This window comes from Lepus europaeus, chromosome 12 (assembly GCF_033115175.1).
Source record: "Lepus europaeus isolate LE1 chromosome 12, mLepTim1.pri, whole genome shotgun sequence".
In the NCBI taxonomy this organism is placed as follows: Eukaryota; Metazoa; Chordata; class Mammalia; order Lagomorpha; family Leporidae; genus Lepus; species Lepus europaeus.
In genome coordinates, this window is record NC_084838.1 from 95,489,706 (window position 1) to 95,509,161 (window position 19,456).

At 41.3% G+C, this 19,456-nt stretch overlaps 1 protein-coding gene across 4 annotated transcripts in view; it reads left to right on the forward strand.

Moving 5' to 3' along the window:
- Positions 1–19,456, forward strand: part of ERCC6L2 (ERCC excision repair 6 like 2) — a 130,021-nt gene that overhangs the window by 44,694 nt on the left and 65,871 nt on the right. For all 4 annotated transcript variants that reach the window (XM_062208551.1, XM_062208554.1, XM_062208553.1 and 1 more), the window contains 5 exons: positions 424–564; positions 1,958–2,068; positions 3,601–3,720; positions 9,476–9,547; positions 10,565–10,710. In XM_062208551.1, coding sequence (XP_062064535.1) covers positions 424–564; positions 1,958–2,068; positions 3,601–3,720; positions 9,476–9,547; positions 10,565–10,710 — 590 coding nt within the window. The remainder of the gene's footprint in view (positions 1–423; positions 565–1,957; positions 2,069–3,600; positions 3,721–9,475; positions 9,548–10,564; positions 10,711–19,456) is intronic.

Genomic DNA, 19,456 nt, shown 5'->3' on the forward strand with positions numbered 1-19,456 from the left:
CTAAGTTTTCCAAGTATTTCAATAAGCATTTAGTATTCCTACTCATATCCTTAGATCTTCTCTTTTTCCCTTATCAAGTTTTTTTTCCCTAAGCTGTAATAATTTATTTGCACTGTGTGCTAACATAGAATATTGACAAGAGCCATGATATATTGAGAAATATATAAGGAAGTCACATAATATATTATTTTTAAAAGACTATTAAGTTTTTTGAAAATGAAATCATAATTTGCATAGTCTAGGGTGAGAGCAAAGAGTATTAGAGAATGGAAAAAAATCATCATAATAATATAACTAGAGGAAAAACAAGTTTTAAGAGTTTTTAGCTATCACAATCCCATGAACTCTGATGGGCATTGTGATTATTGTTCTTATTGCTGGAAAAAAAGATACCAATAATTGCCTTGTATTTTCTTTTGGCAGATGGTGTATTGTTCTCTGACAGAGTTCCAGAAAGCTGTCTATCAAACAGTGTTAGAAACCGAAGATGTGACTTTGATACTTCAGTCTTCTAAGCCTTGCACCTGCAACAGTGGCCGAAAAAGGAGAAGTTGTTGTTATAAGGCAAGTATTTCAGCATCATATCTTTACAACATCTTGTTTTTGCTAACCTAGAATTCTGCACTAGGGTCAAAGTAAGTGCAAAATAATAAAATAACTGTTCCTCAAGTAGGATTTTAACTTTAGATACTACAGTTATTTTTTAAAAAGGAACAGTTTTCAAAAGTATTTTGTAATATCTGAGAGTGGCATTGTGGCATGGTGGGTGGAGCCTCTATCTGCAATGTCAGCACCCCATTTGGGCTTAGGTTCGTGTCCCAGCTGTTCTACTTCTGGTCCAGCTCTCTGCTAATGGCCTGGGAAAAGCAGCACAAGATGGTCCAAGTCCTTGAGCCCCTGCCACCCGCATGGGAGACCTGTGGGAAGCTCCTGGCTCCTGGCTTTGGCTGGTCCAACTCTGGCCATTGCAGCCATCTGGGGAATGAACTAGCAGATGGAGACCTCTCTCTCTCTCTCTCTCCCTCTTTCTCTTTCTCTTTCTCTCTCTTTCTTTCTCCCTCTCCCTCTCCTTCTCCCTCTCCTTTCCTCTCTCCCTCTCCCTCTTTCTGTAACTCTGACTTTCAAAATAAATAAATAAATCTTTAAAAACCATTTTAGATGGGAACCATATATAAAATACAATATTCAAATATATTTTCAAAGGTTAATCTTAGAAAGTAAGCTTCAATTTCATATTCTTTCTTTCTGCTTTTATTGGTAAACAACATAATCTCATCTTCAAATTTCATTTCATTTTCAGGGAGTTTCTCATTATCCACTAATAGTAAGTTAACTTCCTCTTGGAGAACAGACTTAAAACACTCATATTACTTCTGACATTAGGTATCATGTCAATTTAATAGAAACTGTGTGCCAGTAGAATTTTAAAAGTTCGTAAGAATTGATATATTTGTACTGTTTTGCCTTCTATCTATATCTTCTGCCTTTTCACCTCTGTGTTACTACCTGTCATGTATTCATGTACACAGAAGGACCCTGAGTAACTATTTCTCTAGACTGATGTTCATTCCATTGCATTTGTTTTGGAGCAGCCCAGAGATCTAGGAAACCTTGGAGCAAGGGTGAGAGGAAGGAGGAAAGGGGTCCGTGTGGTGCTGCCGTTGCACTGTAGAGTTTTGCTGCCAGGTGCCCTTCCTGACACCACGTCTGCCACTGTGGGTCGTGGACATAAATGCTTTATAGAATGAGGACGTTCTCCCCTTTCGTAATGCGAAACATCATTGAATTATGATTAACCGAAATGATTCCACACTAGTGAGCCATCATTTTCTTAGAATTCTTTGTGGCAAAAGTAACGGGATACTGAATATCACCGTGATGCGCTTTGTGAGGTAAGCAGCTGCTTAGCCGTGTTAGTCCTGTTCTTATTTCTGCCTCCCGTATCTTCCTCCTGCAGACCAATTCCCGCGGTGAGGCAGTGAAGACCTTGTGCCTCAGCTACCTCATGGTCCTTCAGAAGGTGGCCAATCACGTGGCCCTGCTGCAGGCTGCTAGCACCTCCAAACAGGTTCGCCATGGTTTGTACCTCTCCGTAGGATGCTCTTGATGTGAATATCTACGTTTGGTATAAAATTTCCTAACCAAGTATCCTGAAGACTTTGTGTGTGTGAACTGTAACTGTAAGGGCAAATTGATTTGCTTGCTTTAAATTTAGGAGTCAAAGTACACTCACTTAAGTCGTGATCGAATTGGGAAAAATTAAGCTTGAAGTAAAATAATAGCTGTTTTATACCTCTAATAATATTCTTGTGCTTACTTTCCCTTGTATCCTGTGGTGCAATTATTCAGTAAGATATTTGATGTGAATCCTATTCCACTTACAATGTGTCTGATTATACTAATCTAACCTACTTGGGAAAATGAGAACTGTAATAATCTGTATATTAAATGTTAGGCCTGTTTCCCAAAGTGGCATTTAATTTCAAAATTTCAATTTAAATGCAGTTATTTACTTTGGTGTATTATTCTACAGTACAATATAAATAAAAGGGTCTTTAAAAAATTTATTTATTTGAAAATCAAAATTACAGCAAGAGAAGGAGAGAATCTTCCATCTGCTGGTTCACTCCCCAGATGGCCACTACAGCTGGGACTGGGCCAGGCCAACGCGAGGAGCCTAGAGCTTCTTCCAGATCTCCCACATGGGTGACAGGGGCCCAAGCACTTGGGCAGTCTTCTGCTGCTTTTCCTAGGCGACCAGAGGGAGCTGGATCATAATTGGAGCAGCCAGAACATGAACTGGCACCCATGTAGGATGCTGGCACTGCAGGCTACCTGTTTTGCCACAACACCAGCCCCAAAAGTCTTTTTTAAAGTATTTTTTTATAATGATTTCATATTTTATTTTTGTGTTACAGTTGATACCTTTTAAATGTAATTTTGAAATTTAATAACAATGTAATATTGTTATTTGATATTAATCTTAACTCTTTTGGGAGTATTTGTTTTGGAAATCTGAAAAAAAACGTAATGATAAGGTTACTACCCCATATCACTAAGAACTTATCAAAGACATTTATGTCTGGGCCTGGCACTGTGGCGCAGTAGGTTAATCCTCAGCCTGTGGTGCCAGCATCCCACATGGGCGTCGATTGGAGACCCAGCTGCTCCACTCCCAATCCAGTTCTCTGCTGTGGCCTGGGAAAGCAGCAGAAGATGGCCCAAGTCCTTGGGCCCCTGCACCCACGTGGGAGACCCGGAAGAAGCTCCTGGCTCCTGACTTTGGATCAGGGCAGCTCTGGCCATTGCGGCCACTTAGGGAGTGAACCAGCGGTCAGAAGACCTTTCTCTCTCTCTCTCCCTCTCACTGTCTGTAACTACCTCTCAAATAAATAAATAAATAATCTTTAAATTTAAAAAAATACATATATGTCTGACTTATCCCAAAATGTTTTGTTTTTATTCTGACTTAGAGAAGATGTAATCCTCAAAGTAATAGATTCCTTCTAGTTAGAAATACTCCTTCGTAAAAATGTTGACATATGTATATTTTAACTGTGTTAGATTGGAATCTCTTTTCTTCTACCATTTCCTCTCAAGGAGACACTTATCAAAAGGATATGTGATCAAGTATTTTCAAAATTCCCAGATTTTGTGCAGAAAAGCAAAGATGCAGCCTTTGAAACACTTTCTGACCCTAAATACAGCGGGAAGATGAAGGTAAGAGCTCCTCTTTCAGGTTGTGTACAGCCAGGGATGACGGACAAGATGCTTACCCACGGTAGTCATGTGGTAGGGACAGCAGGGCATCAGAACACGTGGCGATTCTTTCAGAAGAGACGGCGGCAGTGGCCAGCTGGTGCAGTCAGGTCAGCATTCCCTGGCTCACCGTGAACCCTGCATTCAGATGCGTGCATGACGGAGTTTCTCAGTAGTAGTTACACCAAGTGCACGTCAGCCTTTCCTTTTTGATGTATTGCCCTCTTAAAATGTCTGCTGTTATCTCATGCGTCAGAGTTTGTCCTCAGAAAAGGAAAATGCCCTACCAGAAATGTTAGTGCTGATGTGAAATCGGAGGGGTTAGACTAGGCGTTAACTTGGCATTCGGGAGTTTTATTTCTAGACAGAGTTTTCTGCTGCTTGTATTTTCTTGCCATTCTCAGTTGTGAGGTTGCAAAGGGACTTTGGTTCCATTTAGGGCAACTGGCCCCTTTAACAGAATTAGCTTGCTTAACTGCTTAATAACAATAAAAAACCTTTATTTATGGATTGACAGTTCTATACAGCAATTTCCAACTTTATGTCAGAGTTAAGAAAAAGGTAAATTTTTTTGACAAAAGGGATAAAAAGGAAGTAATTGAAAATAGTCAGTTTTTGTTTTTCCTTATAATTCTGACATACTTTTTTCAGTTAATGTAGGAAAACTTATCATGGTTTAGTTTGCTTGAGACTTACAAATTCAGTGAAATAAAGTTGAAAGTGAGACTAGAAATAGTAAAGATAATGACATTAAAAATGTATTTTTTAAAGAAATAAGTTTGTATTAATGAGAATGACACATGATTTACTATTAAAACAAGTGCTTCGAATCCAGTATTTCCTAACAATAAGTTTGTTTAACTTCAATCTGTTGACTTCTAATTATTTTTGAATCTAAATATGTAAAAAAGCCCAGTTAGTTTAGAACCGACCACTTACTATCCCATAATCTAAGTAGAATATTTACAGTCCTTGTGGCCTCCTTGGAAAACTGCATTATCCTTTGCTGCTCATTTAAATTTTATTGCTTATGACTCTTCACCAAAAAATTACCACTGTTGAAAGTAAATAACAGTTTTTAAGTCCACATTTATATATGTCCTTTAAAGATAAGGATTTTTAAAAATTTTTTATTTTATTCATCTGAAAGGCAGAGTTATGGAAAGAGAGATGGAGAGAAGGTCCTCCGTCCACTGTTCGCACCCCAGATGGCCACATGGCCAATGTTAGGCCAGGACAAAGCCAGGAGCCAGGAGCTTCAGCCAGGTCTCCAATATGGGTACAGGGGCCCAAGGACTTGGGCCATCTTCCACTGCTTTTCCAGGCATGTTAGCAGGGAGCTGGGTCAGAAAGAGGAACATTCAGGACTCGAACCAGGACCCATATAGAATGCTGGCGTCACAAGCGGTGGTTTAACCTACTACCCTACAATGCCACCCCTAAAGATAAGTTTGAAAACATACTATTAACTAGTTATAACATAATTTTGGTTATAGTTTTAGACATAGGAGAGATAGTATCTGATTAACATAATTAATAGACTTAATTTTTGAAAAAGTATTTGTTTTATTTAAAAAATTATTTATTTATTTACTTGTATGAGAAAGCACACCTATACCCTGAAGCCAGGAACTCAGCCTAGGTTTTCCATGTGGGTGGCAGGGACCCAGCTACTTGAGCCACCCCCTGCTACCTCCCAAGGTCTGCATTAGCGGGAAGCTGGAGTCAGGAGCTGAGACAGGCTTGAAAGCAAGCACTCCACTATGGGGTACAGGCAACTTAACTGTTAAGCCAAATGCCCACCCCTATATTTAGCTATTATTCTGATTTCTAGAATGGAAAAAGTAATCATTAATTGTTGTGGGATGCTTTACATGTGAAGGAAGCAGGTACTTTTCTTATTCTGTGAGACAGCACCAGCAAAACCAGGATTACTAGTAATAAGCTAGGGATCTATTTTTCGTATTGTATTTCATCATTTGGTTAGCAAAAATCATCTGGCAAACCATTGCTTTGGTAATGCAAAACCCACAGTCTTGCAGAATTTTGGCCTCTGAGTTTAAGAATGCCAAGTGATCGGGGCTGGCGCTGTGGTATAGTGGGCTAAAGCCTCTGCCTATGGTGCCAGCATCCCATGTGGATGCTGGTTCAAGTCCCTACTCCTCTTCCAGTCCAGCTCTCTGCTATGGCCTAAACCCAGAAGAAGCTCCTGGCTTCAGATCGGCACAGCTCTGGTCGTTGTGGCCATTTGGGGAGTGAACTAGCGGATGGAAGACCTCTCTCTCTCTCTCTCTCTCTCTCTCTCCCTCTCTCTTTCTGTGACTCTACCTCTCAAATAAATAAATGAAATGTTTAAAAAACTGTACTTTCTGAATTCAGGTGATCAAAATTCCTGGTTCTTGTCTTAGCATAGGTCCGGCCACAGCTGCAAGAACTCTGTGAACATAATTCCTCCTGTAACCTTCACAGCCTCAAAGCCATACTCATGACCCTGCTCTTTCTCCTGAGTGTCAAGGTCGCTTTTGACCTCAACTGCTGCTCTAGGGGTAGTCACAAGTAGCATTCTTTCACCTAATAAGAATCCTCGGTTTTCCTTCCTTTGTGGAAATGCCATTTAACCACTTACTATGAGGGCAGGGTGTGGAAAAAAACGATAGCCTAGAAAACCTAATGCAGCGTGGTTGGAATCACACAAGGATCACGTTCATCTTTTGAGGCCTTTCTAAGTTGACGAAAGTTAGATGGAAGATGCCTTTGCCACAAACGTCTCCGAATGTAGGGTTCTTTACAGCTGAGTTGCCCTGTTCTGTGGAGGACAATGAAGTGATAAGGCAGCAGATCTGATGCAAGCTCTGATGTGTATTGACCATATTGTCATTTTTGAAGGAAATTTCTTATTAGGGATCTTAATTTATAGTTACTCATTGACTGTTTCTTTAAACTAGCCTAATAATGCCATCAGACTAAAAACACATTTTTTGTTACCTGGTTTTGCTTGTAATATAAAATATTTGAAAATTATCTAAAATTACAATAGGTATGATACTACCCCAGATAATGAGAGTGAATTTCTGTTCAACATATCATTGATTGATTTTTTAAAAAGATTTATTTATTTATTTGAAAGTCAGAGTTACAGAGAGAGGGAGAGGGAGAGAGAGAGAGAGAGAGAGAGGTTTTCCATCTGCTGGTTCACTCCCCAATTGGTTGCAATGGCTGAAGCTGCACCGATCCAAAGCCAGGAGGCAGGAACTTCTGGGTCTCCCACGTGGGTGCAGGGGCCCAAGTTCTTGCGCCATCTTCTGCTTTTCCAGGCCATAGGAAAGAGCCGGATTGGTAGTGGAGCAGCTGGGACTCGAACTAGCGCCCATATGGGATGCCAGCACTGCAGGCAGTGGCTGAACCCACTACGCCACAGTGCTGGCCTCATCATTGATTTAAAAGCTGAATGTTTTTAGGAGAATGAAAGTGAAAAGACAAACCAAAGACTTGGAGAAAATATTTGCAAAACAGTAAAAGACTGATATCCTACATAATATAAAGACTTAAAACTCAACAATAAGAAAACGAACAACAGAATTTTAGAATGGGTAAAGGGTGAACAGATACCTCACCAGAAAAGGCACACCGATGGCAAATAAGAGTATGCTAGATGAAACAGCAGTGAGATTCTACAACATACCTTCTAGAATGACCAAAATCCAAAACATCAGTGATACAAAATGCTGGTGAGGGGTGGGGCAACAGGAGGTCTGATTCACTACTAGTGGGAATACAAAATAGCACAGTCACTTTGGAAGACAGTTTTGTGGTTTCAGAAAGCTCTTACCTTCAGTACTCTTGATATTAAATATTTAAAGTTAAATATTAAAAATATTAATAATATTAGATATTCTTAACATTTGATCCAGCAGTCACCCTCCTGGGAATTTACCCAACTGAATCAAATTTTAATGAGTTTTATTGAGTTGAAAAATATGTCCGCACCAGGACCTTAGATGCATTATTCATAATTGTCAAAGCTTAGGAGGCCCCACATGTTCTTCAGCAGATAAGTGGATAAACAAACTGATAGAGTAGCAATAAAAAGAAATGAGCTGTCAAGCTATGAAAAGACATGGAAGAACCTTGCTTGCATACTGCCAAGTGAAAGAAGCCAGTTTAAAAAGACTATGTGATTCCAACTGTATGATACTCAGGAAAAGGAAGAGCGATGAAGACAGTAAAAAGATCAGTGATTACCAGGAATTCTGGGGAAGAAGGATATAGAGGTGAAACACATGGAATTTTTAGGGCAGTGAAACTGCTCTGTATGATATTGTAGTCATGGATCCATGCCATTATACATTTGTCAAAACCCATAAAACTATATAACACAATGAGTAAGCCTTATGTAAACCATGAACTTCACTTAATAATGTATCAGTATAAGCTCATCAATTGTCACAAGTATTTTAAACATCATAAATGACATATTTTCTAATACTATTATTATACAGATATTACTAGGAGAACATTTGCAGAAGGGGCAGAAGTAGGGGAAGAGGAGTTGATGGGAATTTTCTGTATTTCCTATTCAAATTTGTGAACTTGAAGTCTGTCATTTCAAGTTAATGTCTTATGTGAAATTCAGATGCACATACTTCACATAGAATCAGTTAATTAAAAAATGCAGCTAAATGCAAATAAAATGGATGTGACATGTTTTCCAGATATTGAAATGTTTATCTGAGCTGTGATACTTTTATTCAGCAGTTGATTGGTTTTTCTGAATAGGTTTTTTTTTTTTTTTTTTAATGCTACAAGATGTTTTTCAAGGGATTGGTGGGTAGGGGTCAAAGTTAGTACAATGTCTTTTCTTGTTCATCTATTAGGAAAGTATTATATTGGGTATAATTTTTTTACTTAAAAGTATGTTTACCATTGGATAAATAAAATTGCTTACGTGTTTGTTTCATACTTCAGAAGACTTCAGTGGAGGGAATTCCTCTTTCCCTCTGTGGATTGCCTTCCACGGTGTTCTGGAGCTGCCATTGCCAGATGTGGAATTGCCTGTTTAAAATAACAGTGTTACTGTTAGACACAGGGCTTTGGACTGTTTGTTTCCCCCTTAAAAGCACCATGTGTGGGGGAAGATTACTGGCATTTCAAGGTCAAAATCAAATCTGGAAGTCAGGGCCTACTGTAAATAGAGAAACAGAGAGGAGAAAATGAGAAGAGGTGTATATCTGACTGATTATTCTAAGAAAATAAATATCAAGACTTGTAGACCCTAGATGCAATTGAACACATTTCATTGCATCCATCTACAGAGAATTTAAATACTTCCTAAAAGGTATGCAGCTCTGTAATTCAGGTTTTTTTAAAACATGTTGTTTGTAGTATATATATATATAAAAAAAGTGTATTTGGAAATTAAATGAATCCACTTAAATGCATCCCACAATCGAAAATGCTTCCTTTTTATTAAAACCAGATGAGATGAAATAAGCCTTTGGGAACTTTACCTCCTTATTGACAGCATGATGATGAATAACATTTAATGTAACATCTGATACTTCATTTCTCTGACAGAAAAAGTAAAAGGAATTAGAAAGGATGGTTGAGATTAGTATTGTATGCAATAGTTTTTAAGAAACTCTCCAGTGATGTTTATATGTATAAGGTGTGCTTTTCGCCGGAAGTGGTTCACTGATGTGCTGCGGTTCATTTCCAGGTCCTTCAGCAGCTTCTAACTCACTGCAGGAGAAACAGGGATAAAGTTCTCCTCTTCTCCTTCTCCACCAAGGTAAGTGTCCGCTGAAGTGGATCCTGGCTCGGCCAGCTCTCCCTTTAGAGGCAGAAAGCGTGCATGCAAAGTCGCGTTTTCTGTCTTCTCCACGTGGCAGCAAACGGTAGTGAGGTAAGCAACTTGTGGTTGTTCAGACAGACACTTAAATCCCCATTGCCATTAGGGTCGCTAATCAAAGAGCAAACTCAAAGACCGCTTCTGGTTTTCCGTTGATGTTCTTGTTCATCATTAAAGTGTTCTCTAAGCCGTTTAAGATAGGGGCAGACTTAGAAATTAGCACACATGATGAAGAATATTTACATAAATGATTTCACTGATAATTTCTTTTTGTTTGGTTTTAGGTTTCTTTTAAAAAATGAAATCTCAATTTCAAAAGTTGTTTATGGTAGAGGAGTAGGGAGAGAGAGAGAGAAAGAGAGAGAGAGAGAGAGAGAGAGAGATTGACTGGTTTAATCCCCAAATGCCTACAATAGCAGGGGCTAGGTCAGGCTAAAACCAGAAGCTGGAAATTAAAATAGGTCTCTCACATGGGTGGCAGAGACCCAACTGCTTGAGCTGCCGTCACAACAGCTAGGTTGTGCCAGGCTGAAGCCAGGAGCCAGAAGCTTCTTCTGGGTCTCCCACGCAGGTGCAGGAGCCCAACTACCTGAACCATCTTCCACTGCTTTTCCCAGACACATTAGCAGGGAGCTGGATCAGAAGTGGAGCAGCCAGGACTCGAACCACCACCCATATGGGATGTCAGCGATGCAAGTAGCAACTTAACCTGTTATGCCACAGGCCAGCCCCTCACCCCTGGAGTTTTAAAAGCAAATTGCTGAATAAGAAAGCCAGCTTCAGTACAATGGAAAGAAATATATGGATCAGACATGAGAAAATATTTTATTTCTCTTGGAATTACAAGAAAGCAATTGTGAGCAACAATAATTACTGTTTTATAAATCTAATCTCTGTAATGGTGTGCAGTGTGCAACTGAGACCTCGTGTTTGCCCATCTCCCTGCCTTTGCTCTAGTTGCTTGATGTGCTGCAGCAGTACTGCATGGCGTCTGGCCTTGATTACCGCCGGCTTGACGGAAGTACAAAGTCCGAGGAGAGGCTCAAGATCGTCAAAGAGTTCAACAGCACACAGGATGTTAACATCTGCCTTGTCTCTACAATGTAAGAGAGCACAACTGGGCTGTATCCAGTTGTTTTTAAGATCCAGGATCATGTTTTGAACTATTACTGAGTTAATTTTCAGAGGTTAGACTGACACAAGTATTGCTTTGTTTTATTTGGCTTCAAGGAGAAGCAGCGAAACTGCTATTCTGACTAAAATAGCAATATCTTGAGTTTCACCTAATCTCTCTCATTTCCTTTATCATTGAATTCTCCCTCTAAGTCTGGTTCTATAAAGTAACAATTAAAGAAATGGGTATTTCTGCCTAGGAATTTTCTGTGGTATTTTATGAATTTTTTTATTTTATTAAAATTATCACTTATCAGCCAGTGCCGCAGCTCACTAGGCTAATCCTCCACCTTGCAGCGCCGACACACCAGGTTCTAGTCCCAGTCAGGGCGCCAGATTCTGTCCCGGTTGCCCCTCTTCCAGTCCAGCTCTCTGCTGTGGCCCGGGAGCACAGTGGAGGATGGCCCAAGTGCTTGGGCCCTGCACCCGCATGGGAGACCAGGAGAAGCACCTGGCTCCTGGCTTCGAATCAGCACGGTGCACCGGCCACAGTGCGCCGGCTGCAGCGGCCATTGGAGGGTGAACCAACGGTAAAAGGAAGACCTTTCTCTCTGTCTCTCTCTCTCACTGTCCACTCTGCCTGTCAAAAAAAAAATTATCACTTATCAATATTAAATTATTATTATTAAAATTTTACTATTTTATTTAAAAGGCAGAGTAACTGGGTGAGAGGAGAGAGAGAGGGGGAAAGAGAAAGAAAGAAAGAGGGATCAATCATCTGGTTCACTCCCCAAGTAGCTTCAACAGCCAGATCTGCACCAGGCCAAAGGCAGGAGCCAGGAACCCCATCCAGGTCTCCCACGTGGGTGGCAGGGGCCCAATCACTTGGGCCATGTTCTGCTGCTTTCCCAGGGGCATTAATAGGGAGCTGGATCTGAAGCAGAATAGCCGGGACTCGAACCCTCCACTATGGGATGCTGGCGTCACAAGAGACAGTGTAGCCCACTGCGCCCTAAGCCAAGCCCTTCCACAGACTTTTGAAGCCCTCTCATGTTAATCAGACAACTGAATCATCTAGCAGCCTGGGGACCCCGAGGGCACACTGGGCCTTGCGTTTCCCCCACAGCCTCTACCTTGTCTCAGCTGAGACAGCCCCCAATTAGAGATTGTATAAAAGGCACATTTACGAATTTACCTGTCTATGAACCTCTGATTAAAACCTTTTAAAGAATATAAACACTTTAGAGGAAGACTTAAATTAGTGTAAACACCTAAAAAAGAGTAATCCCTTTTTGCATAACAAATCCATAACTTTGGACATTTTATGTAATTAAGAATTTTGTGGATTCACTTTCACTGCCTTTGAAAAAGAAACTTAAAAAATAGCCATACATAAAAAGCACAAAATTAAAGTTAAATAAGAACAAAAAATAAGTTTAAGTGAAGAATAATATATCTTTATAATGAGCAGCCAAAGCTGATTGAATTCAAGAATTGCTCACATGAGTCCTTACATGCAGAGTGGTACATGACTTAAAAGACTGTCTTTAGTTCAGTTTTGTAAAATACTGATAAGCAATCTTAATTTTAAAATAATATGTTTCAAAGGACTATATGCATTAAACACCAGTTCAGATAGTACAGCGCACGCAGACAGCAGTGGTCTCCCCTCCTCCACTCACCTCCAGGCCGGTCGGCTAAGATCAGCTGTAAAGCTCCTGATTCTCTTTCCATCAATGTCTGCTAGGAATTGTTGTTTAACCCATTCTTTGATTTTTTTTTAATTAATTTATTTATTTGAAAGGCAGAGTGACAGAGAGAGAGAGATCTTCCATCTGCTGATTCACTCCCCAAATGGCCTCAACAACCAGGTGCAGGTTAGGCCAAAGCCAGGAGCAGAGAATTCCATCCTGATCTCTCATGTGGGTGGCCGGGACCCTAGTACTTGGGCCATCTGCTGCTTTCCCAGGCACATTAGCAGCAAGCTGGATGGGAAGCAAAGCAACAGGAACTTGAACCAGCGCTCTGGTATGGGCTGCTGGCATCTCAAGTGGAAGCTTGACTCACTGCGCCACAGCACTGGCCCCATCCTTTGAATTTAATTTTTAAGGACTGTACTTTTTATTTTTAGAAGTCCTGTTTGAATTCTTCAAATCTCCCTGATCACTTTACTAGCTTTTCTTTTATTTCTTTAATAATTTTAATCATATTTTAAAGAAGTCTTTCTGAATGCATTTTTGCTCTAAAATGTGAACTCTTGCTACCTGGGTTTGCTAATCCTTATTCTTTATTGTTTCCTCTGATTCTTGTTTGGAACATTTGGGCTCTTCACATGGTTTATAATGTTTTTATTTGTGCTTTGTCTTCACTGGGGCCTTCCTGCTCCATGGAAATCTTTGGAGACCACTTAATAGGAGTTTTCCACTAGTTTAGTTTTGTGTTCATTTCTCCTAGGCATCTAGACCAAGAATGGGGAGGAAGTTTTGGATTCCTATTTTCTTGTGACTGATTTAAGAACTTTATATAATAAGCACATTCTTCTGCTATGTTTTAGAAAAGATACATAATCTCAGTGGGGTTTTTTTTTTTTTTTGCCTTGCTCACTTTACATTGTTTATGTATAATTTCTGTTGCTACAGAATTATTATCACACTGGCTACACCATTACTTTGCCAGAATATTGAATCTTCTCCATCTTTTCATTCATTAACATTATACAGCTGGAATCTCCGTTAACAAAGAGGAAGACTGTCTGTTTCACGACTCTCTACCCTCTTCCTCACGCATTCACTATTTTTGTCTACAAGCTACTTTTCAGACTTTGAATCAGTGTTCCTCACTGCGTACAGCTTTCCTGGACTCCTGCCATCTGCATTCTCAGTTGCCCCCGTTTTACTGGAAACCATTGAATTTTTAACGTTTGGTGCATCAGCTTCCCATTTATCTTCTAAATCCTTTGTGATGTGCGATGTTGGATCCACCCTTTCTTCTGCATTTTTCTACTTCTGTCCTACAGTAGTGCTAAGGTGACTTCTCTGAACATTCATGACCTTTTGACCAGGTCCAGTCTTAACATCAGCCTCAAATGAGTTCTCTTTTCCAGCGCTTCACCCACTGTTTACGTTTGCAGTTGAGTTCACTTCCATGATTTGGTCATGACTTTCTTACTTGAATTTTTGGCTTCATAATAATCAATTCTGCCCCTTATAAGATATCCTCGATATATTATGAATTCTCTTTGACACCTTCTCTTCCCCTAAGTCCTCCGTACCCTGCAGCCCTTCCTTCTGAAACCTCTTATCTTCTGATTTGAATCTGGACTAGTTATCTTCAGGCTTGGTGAAAAACTATCATACTGAGGCTTTCTTCCACTGTGTTTCTACACGGGTCCTTTTGCTGAAATCCATGCCGTCTTCAGTCTTGGCTTGCTTCCTTGTTTCCCTGAAAAATATCCTCTAGTAACTTTGTAAGCCAAGGTGTCTTGTGAGTACGCCTTCTGGATCCTTGAGTACAGGAAATACCTTTTATGGCTCTCATAGTGAAGTGATACTTTGGCAAATTATAGAAGTCTAGATTGAAAATCATTTGCTCTCAGATCTTTGAAGGCAATGTAGTGTTTAGTTTTGCTAAGTACTTGTCAAATGTCAGTTGGGAATTGGTAAGTTTTTCTTCACCTGTGGGATTCTGAAGTTTCACGGTGATGCTTGTGTCTTAATGTAGGTCTTTGTTCATTTATTGTGCTGGGCACAATCTTGAAGGTTTGTATTCTTTTTCAACTCTGGAAGATTCTTTTTTATTATGTCACTGAAAAGAGCTTTCTGGCCGGCGCCGCAGCTCAACAGGCTAATCCTCCGCCTGTGGCACTGGCACAACGGGTTCTAGTCCCGGTCCGGGCACCGGATTCTGTCCCAGTTGCCCCTCTTCCAGTCCAGCTCTCAACTGTAGCCCAGGAAGGCAGTGGAGGATGGCCCAAGTGCTTGGGCCCTGCACCCGCATGGGAAACCAGGAGAAGCACCTGGCTCCCAGCTTCGGATCAGCATGGTGCGCCGGCCGCAGCGCGCTGGCCACAGTGGCCATTGGAGGGTGAACCAACGGTAAAGGAAGACCTTTCTCTCTGTCTCTCTCTCTCACTGTCCACTCTGCCTGTCCAAAAAAAAAAAAAAAAAAAAAAACCAACAAAAAAAGAGCTTTCTTTTCTTCCATTTCCTCTGGTCTCCTGTCTTGCACGTTGTCAGATTTTTAGAACTCCTATCTTGGTTCTTTAAATCTCTGAACTTTTCTCTTATATTTCACATTTTGTCTTTTTGTTCTACATTCTGATAAATGTTGTTTCCCAATCTTATTATTTTATTTGAAGTAATCACATTTTTCATCTAAAATTTTTCTAGCTTTCTGAGCTTTTTTTGTTTTCTTTTCTTTTTTTTTTTTTTTTTTAATTTGATAGAGGAGAGAGAGAGAGTTCCACTCCACTGGGATGAGAGTTCCCCAAATGCCCACAACAGGTAGAGCTGGGCCTGGGGCTAAACCTGGGGGACAGGAACACATTCCAGGTCTGCCACATGGGTTGCAGGAACCCGATTACTTGATTCATTGCCTGCTGCCTCCTAGGTTGTGCACTGGTAGGAAGCTGAAGCAAGAGCAGAGCCAGGAATTGAATCCAGACACTCCAGTACACGGGCTTCTCCACCAGTCTTACCTGCCACGCTAAATAAATTCCTTTTGTTTTCTAAACTATAAAATAAATATATAAAAATAAATAAATAAATATATAAAATAAACTATAAAATAAATTCTCTTTTGTTTTCTAAACTATCTTTATTGTGAAACACCAACACCTTAAAACTTAGTTCTCTGTAATCACTTCATTCGATTTATTTAAAGAAAGGTCATCTGGGGCCAGCACTGCGGCTCACTAGGCTAATCCTCCGCCTGTGGCGCTGGCACAACAGGTTCTAGTCCCGGTTCGGGCACCAGATTCGGTCCCGGTTGCCCCTTTTCCAGCCCAGCTCTCTGCTGTGGCCTGGGAGTGCAGTGGAGGATGGCCCAAGTGCTTGGGCCCTGCACCCACATGGGAGACCAGGAGAAGCTCCTGGCTCCTGGCTTCAGATCAGCGTGGTGTGCCGGCCGCAGCGGCCATTGGAGGGTGAACCAACGGTAAAGGAAGACCTTTCTCTCTGTCTCTCTCTATCACTGTCTAACTCTGCCTGTCAAAAAAAAGAAAGGTCATCTGGTACTTTTCCTGGAGTTGAAACTTTTTATTGACATCATTGAATTCCTGAGTGCCTCTGAGGAGAATTGGCATTTTGGTGGTATTAAGACTTTTATCCATGCACATGATATCTCTTTACATTTATTTTGGCTTTCTCAGAAAAATTGTCTAAAGTGTGCTTCATTTGACTCCCTGTGATACTTTGTACATAACAATAAAACTTAATTGATTAAAGATGTTTTTGCGGAACATTAAGATATAGTTAAAGTATACTTTTTGGGGTTTTCTTTTTTTAAGATTTATTTATTTATTTGAAAGTCAGAGTTACACAGAGAGAGGAGAGGCATAGAGAGAGAAGTTTTCCATCCAATGGTTCACCCCCCAGATGGCCGCAACAGCCAGAGCTGTGCCGATCCGGAGCCAGGAGCCAGGAGCCAGGAGCCTCTTCCTGGTCTCCCACGTGGGTGCCAGGGTCCAAGGACTTTGGCCATCTTCTACTGTTTTCCTGGGCCCGGGCCATAGCAAAGAGCTGGACAGGAAGTGGAGCAGCCAGGTCTCAAACCGGTGCCCATATGGGATGCTGGCGCTTCAGGCCCACTGCGCCACAGCACCGGCCCCTAAAGTATACTTTTTGTTATACTTAGAGCTATGCATTGCTTCGTGATGGGGATACATTCTGAGAAATGTGTCATTAGGCAATTTTTCAGTTGTACATCATAGTTACATAGCTCTAAGTGGTATAGGTATAGGCCAATGTGGCCTCTTGGTGCAAACAGGAGGCACAGCAAACATAAGCTGTGTGTAGCTGCCCCCTGCATACGTGGGGTGCAGTTTTCAGGAAACTTTTCTTTTTTCAATAAATAGAAAAGATGTACTGTAAAATAATAATAATAATGTCATAAACACAGAAACCAGTAACATAGTTGTTTGTTGCCATTATCAAGTATCACATAGTGTATAAATTGAAAGTGGTGTACTCTACACCGGTGGCTGGGCAGTGGGTTTCCTTACACCAGCTTTACCACAAACATGTGAATAATGCATTGCACCACAGTGTTAGAAAGAACTGCATTCCAAAAGAAATGAGTCGCATTCTGATACGGTTTGGCTGCTGGGTAAGTTAACAAATCAATAAATAATTTCATATTAATAAAAACAGTCAAAATATGTTGTTAGTGGTTTCTGTTCACTGTCTACCTTACCCACAGGTCAAATTAAATGAAGGCAGAACTTTTGGTTTCCATATAAGTGGCAAAAAGCCTAGGCGTAGCATGAGTACTAGGCACAACCTCATTCTTCATTCTGACTTGTAGAATTGCACACGAGGAAGCTAGAAACCACTTTCTAGGCAAACTGTGTAACCTGAATCATAACACTTTCGTAATTACTCACTTTTAAGGGTTGTGGATTTGGAGTATTGTGCGTCAGAAGTAAAAGTTTCCAGGTGATGTGGGTACCTCTCAGTAGCTCAATACCATGAATCAGACTTTGACGGGCTCTGGAGAGAAGCCATTTCCTTTTTCTCTTAACTTTATTCAAAAAAAAAAAAATTATGTGCTACCTTCCCCCAGAAAGATGAGGACACTCTCATGTGAGACACCCCAAGAGAGACAGATTGTAAACCAGTGTTTTAAAATAAATCATCAGAACCGCATTCTATGCCTGTTGGTAGAATCTGCCTCTAGTGCCTTATGTCATCTTGGTATTATATCCCTTTGTTCATTTCAGTTGTCTTCATTGACCCTTAGTGTGGGCCAAGAAGAGCCAGAGATTGTTTTGCCCTTGAATAGCAATATAATAGGCAAATACTTCACTGGAGATGTGCATGAACTTCCATGAAACATTTGATTAAATAGGTTTTTAAAAAAAGTGGATGGTGGTGTTTAAACTAGCCTTTTATATTTACTGGAAAGGAAAGGAAAAGCAGTTTTTTTAAAAGATTTTTATTTATTTATTTGAGAGGCAGAATTATAGACAGTGAGAGGAATATACAGAAAAGTCTTCTATCTGCTGGTTTACTCTCCAAAGGGCCACAGTGGCTGGAGCTTCACCAGTCCAAAGCCAGCAGCCAGGAGCTTCTTCCCGGTGTCCCACGCAGGTGAAGGGGCCCAGGCGCCTGGGCCATCTTCTACTGCATTCCCAGGCCATAGTAGAAAGCTGGATGGGAAGTAGAGCAGCCAGGACTAGAACCGGTGCCCTATAGGATGCCGGCGCTTCAGGGCTCTTCTGTGCCACAGCGGTAGCCCCATGCAGTTTTTTTGTTTGTTTGTTTTGTTTTGTTTTTGACATGTAGAGTTATAGACAGTGAGAGACACACAGAGAAAGGTCTTCCTTCCCTTCCTTCCATTGGTTCACTCCCCAAATGGCCACAAATGCGCTGATCCAAAGCCAGGAGCCAGGTGCTTCTTCCTGGTCTCCCATGCAGGTACAGGGACCCAAGCACTTGGGCCATCCTCCACTGCCCTCCCGGGCCACAGCAGAGAGCTGGACTGGAAGAGGAGCAACCGGGACTAGAACCCAATGCCTATATGGGATACCGGTGCCTCAGGCAGAGGATTAGCCAAGTGAGCCACGGCGCCGAACCCCCACCCCCTGCCCAAGCAGTTTTAAGTAAAGGGCATTTTGGACAAAACAGCATAGGTACAAAAATGACCGGAGAACCTAGGTACCCGGGGTTTAGGATACTGGAAGGAAGAGTTGTGTATACAACCAATTAGAGGGACTCAGGAGTTAATGTAATGAAGCATAGGCTAATAAAGAGATAGAAAATGCTCATTATGTGACAGGTTTTAGAAAAGGAAATATTTTAAAGAGTCAGTGCTAGCTCTTTTAAAATGTACAACTCAGTATTGGGGCTGAAGGAAGAGTTGTTCAGAAATCTGTAAATGGAAAGGTTTAGTACAGTGTCGTACATGCAGCATAGAAAAAGACACAGAGGGTAAATATCTAATTCAGGTTTCAGTAGTGATGCTTGAAGGGCAGACAGAAGTCAGCCCAGCCAGGCAAAAAGGAAAGCAAAGAAACGTGTATGAATTAGTTCTCGGGGTACAGTTCAAGAATGTCTGGTGCAATTCCAGCCGCCAGGGGAGACGGCCTGGCCGTAGAGGTCTGACGAGTCGGTCTGTGATGCTCAGGAAGTTTCAGAGAAGTAGCACACTGAATTTTTATATTCTGTGCCCAAAATAACTGTTGTAGTGTGTGAATGGACTGAGATTGAAGTAAAAGGAGAGTTAGGAGGCCAACCAAGTAATACCACAGGAGTACGTAAAGGAGTTCATGAAAGGCCGGCGCCGTGGCTCACTAGGCTAATCCTCCGCCTTGCGGCGCCAGCACACCGGGTTCTAGTCCTGCTTGGAGCACCGAATTCTGTCCTGGTTGCCCCTCTTCCAGGCTAGCTCTCTGCTGTGGCCCAGGAGTGGAGTGGAGGATGGCCCAAGTGCTTGGGCCCTGCACCCCATGGGAGACCAGGAGAAGCACCTGGCTCCTGCCATCAGATCAGCGCAGTGCTCCGGCCGCAGTGCGCCAGC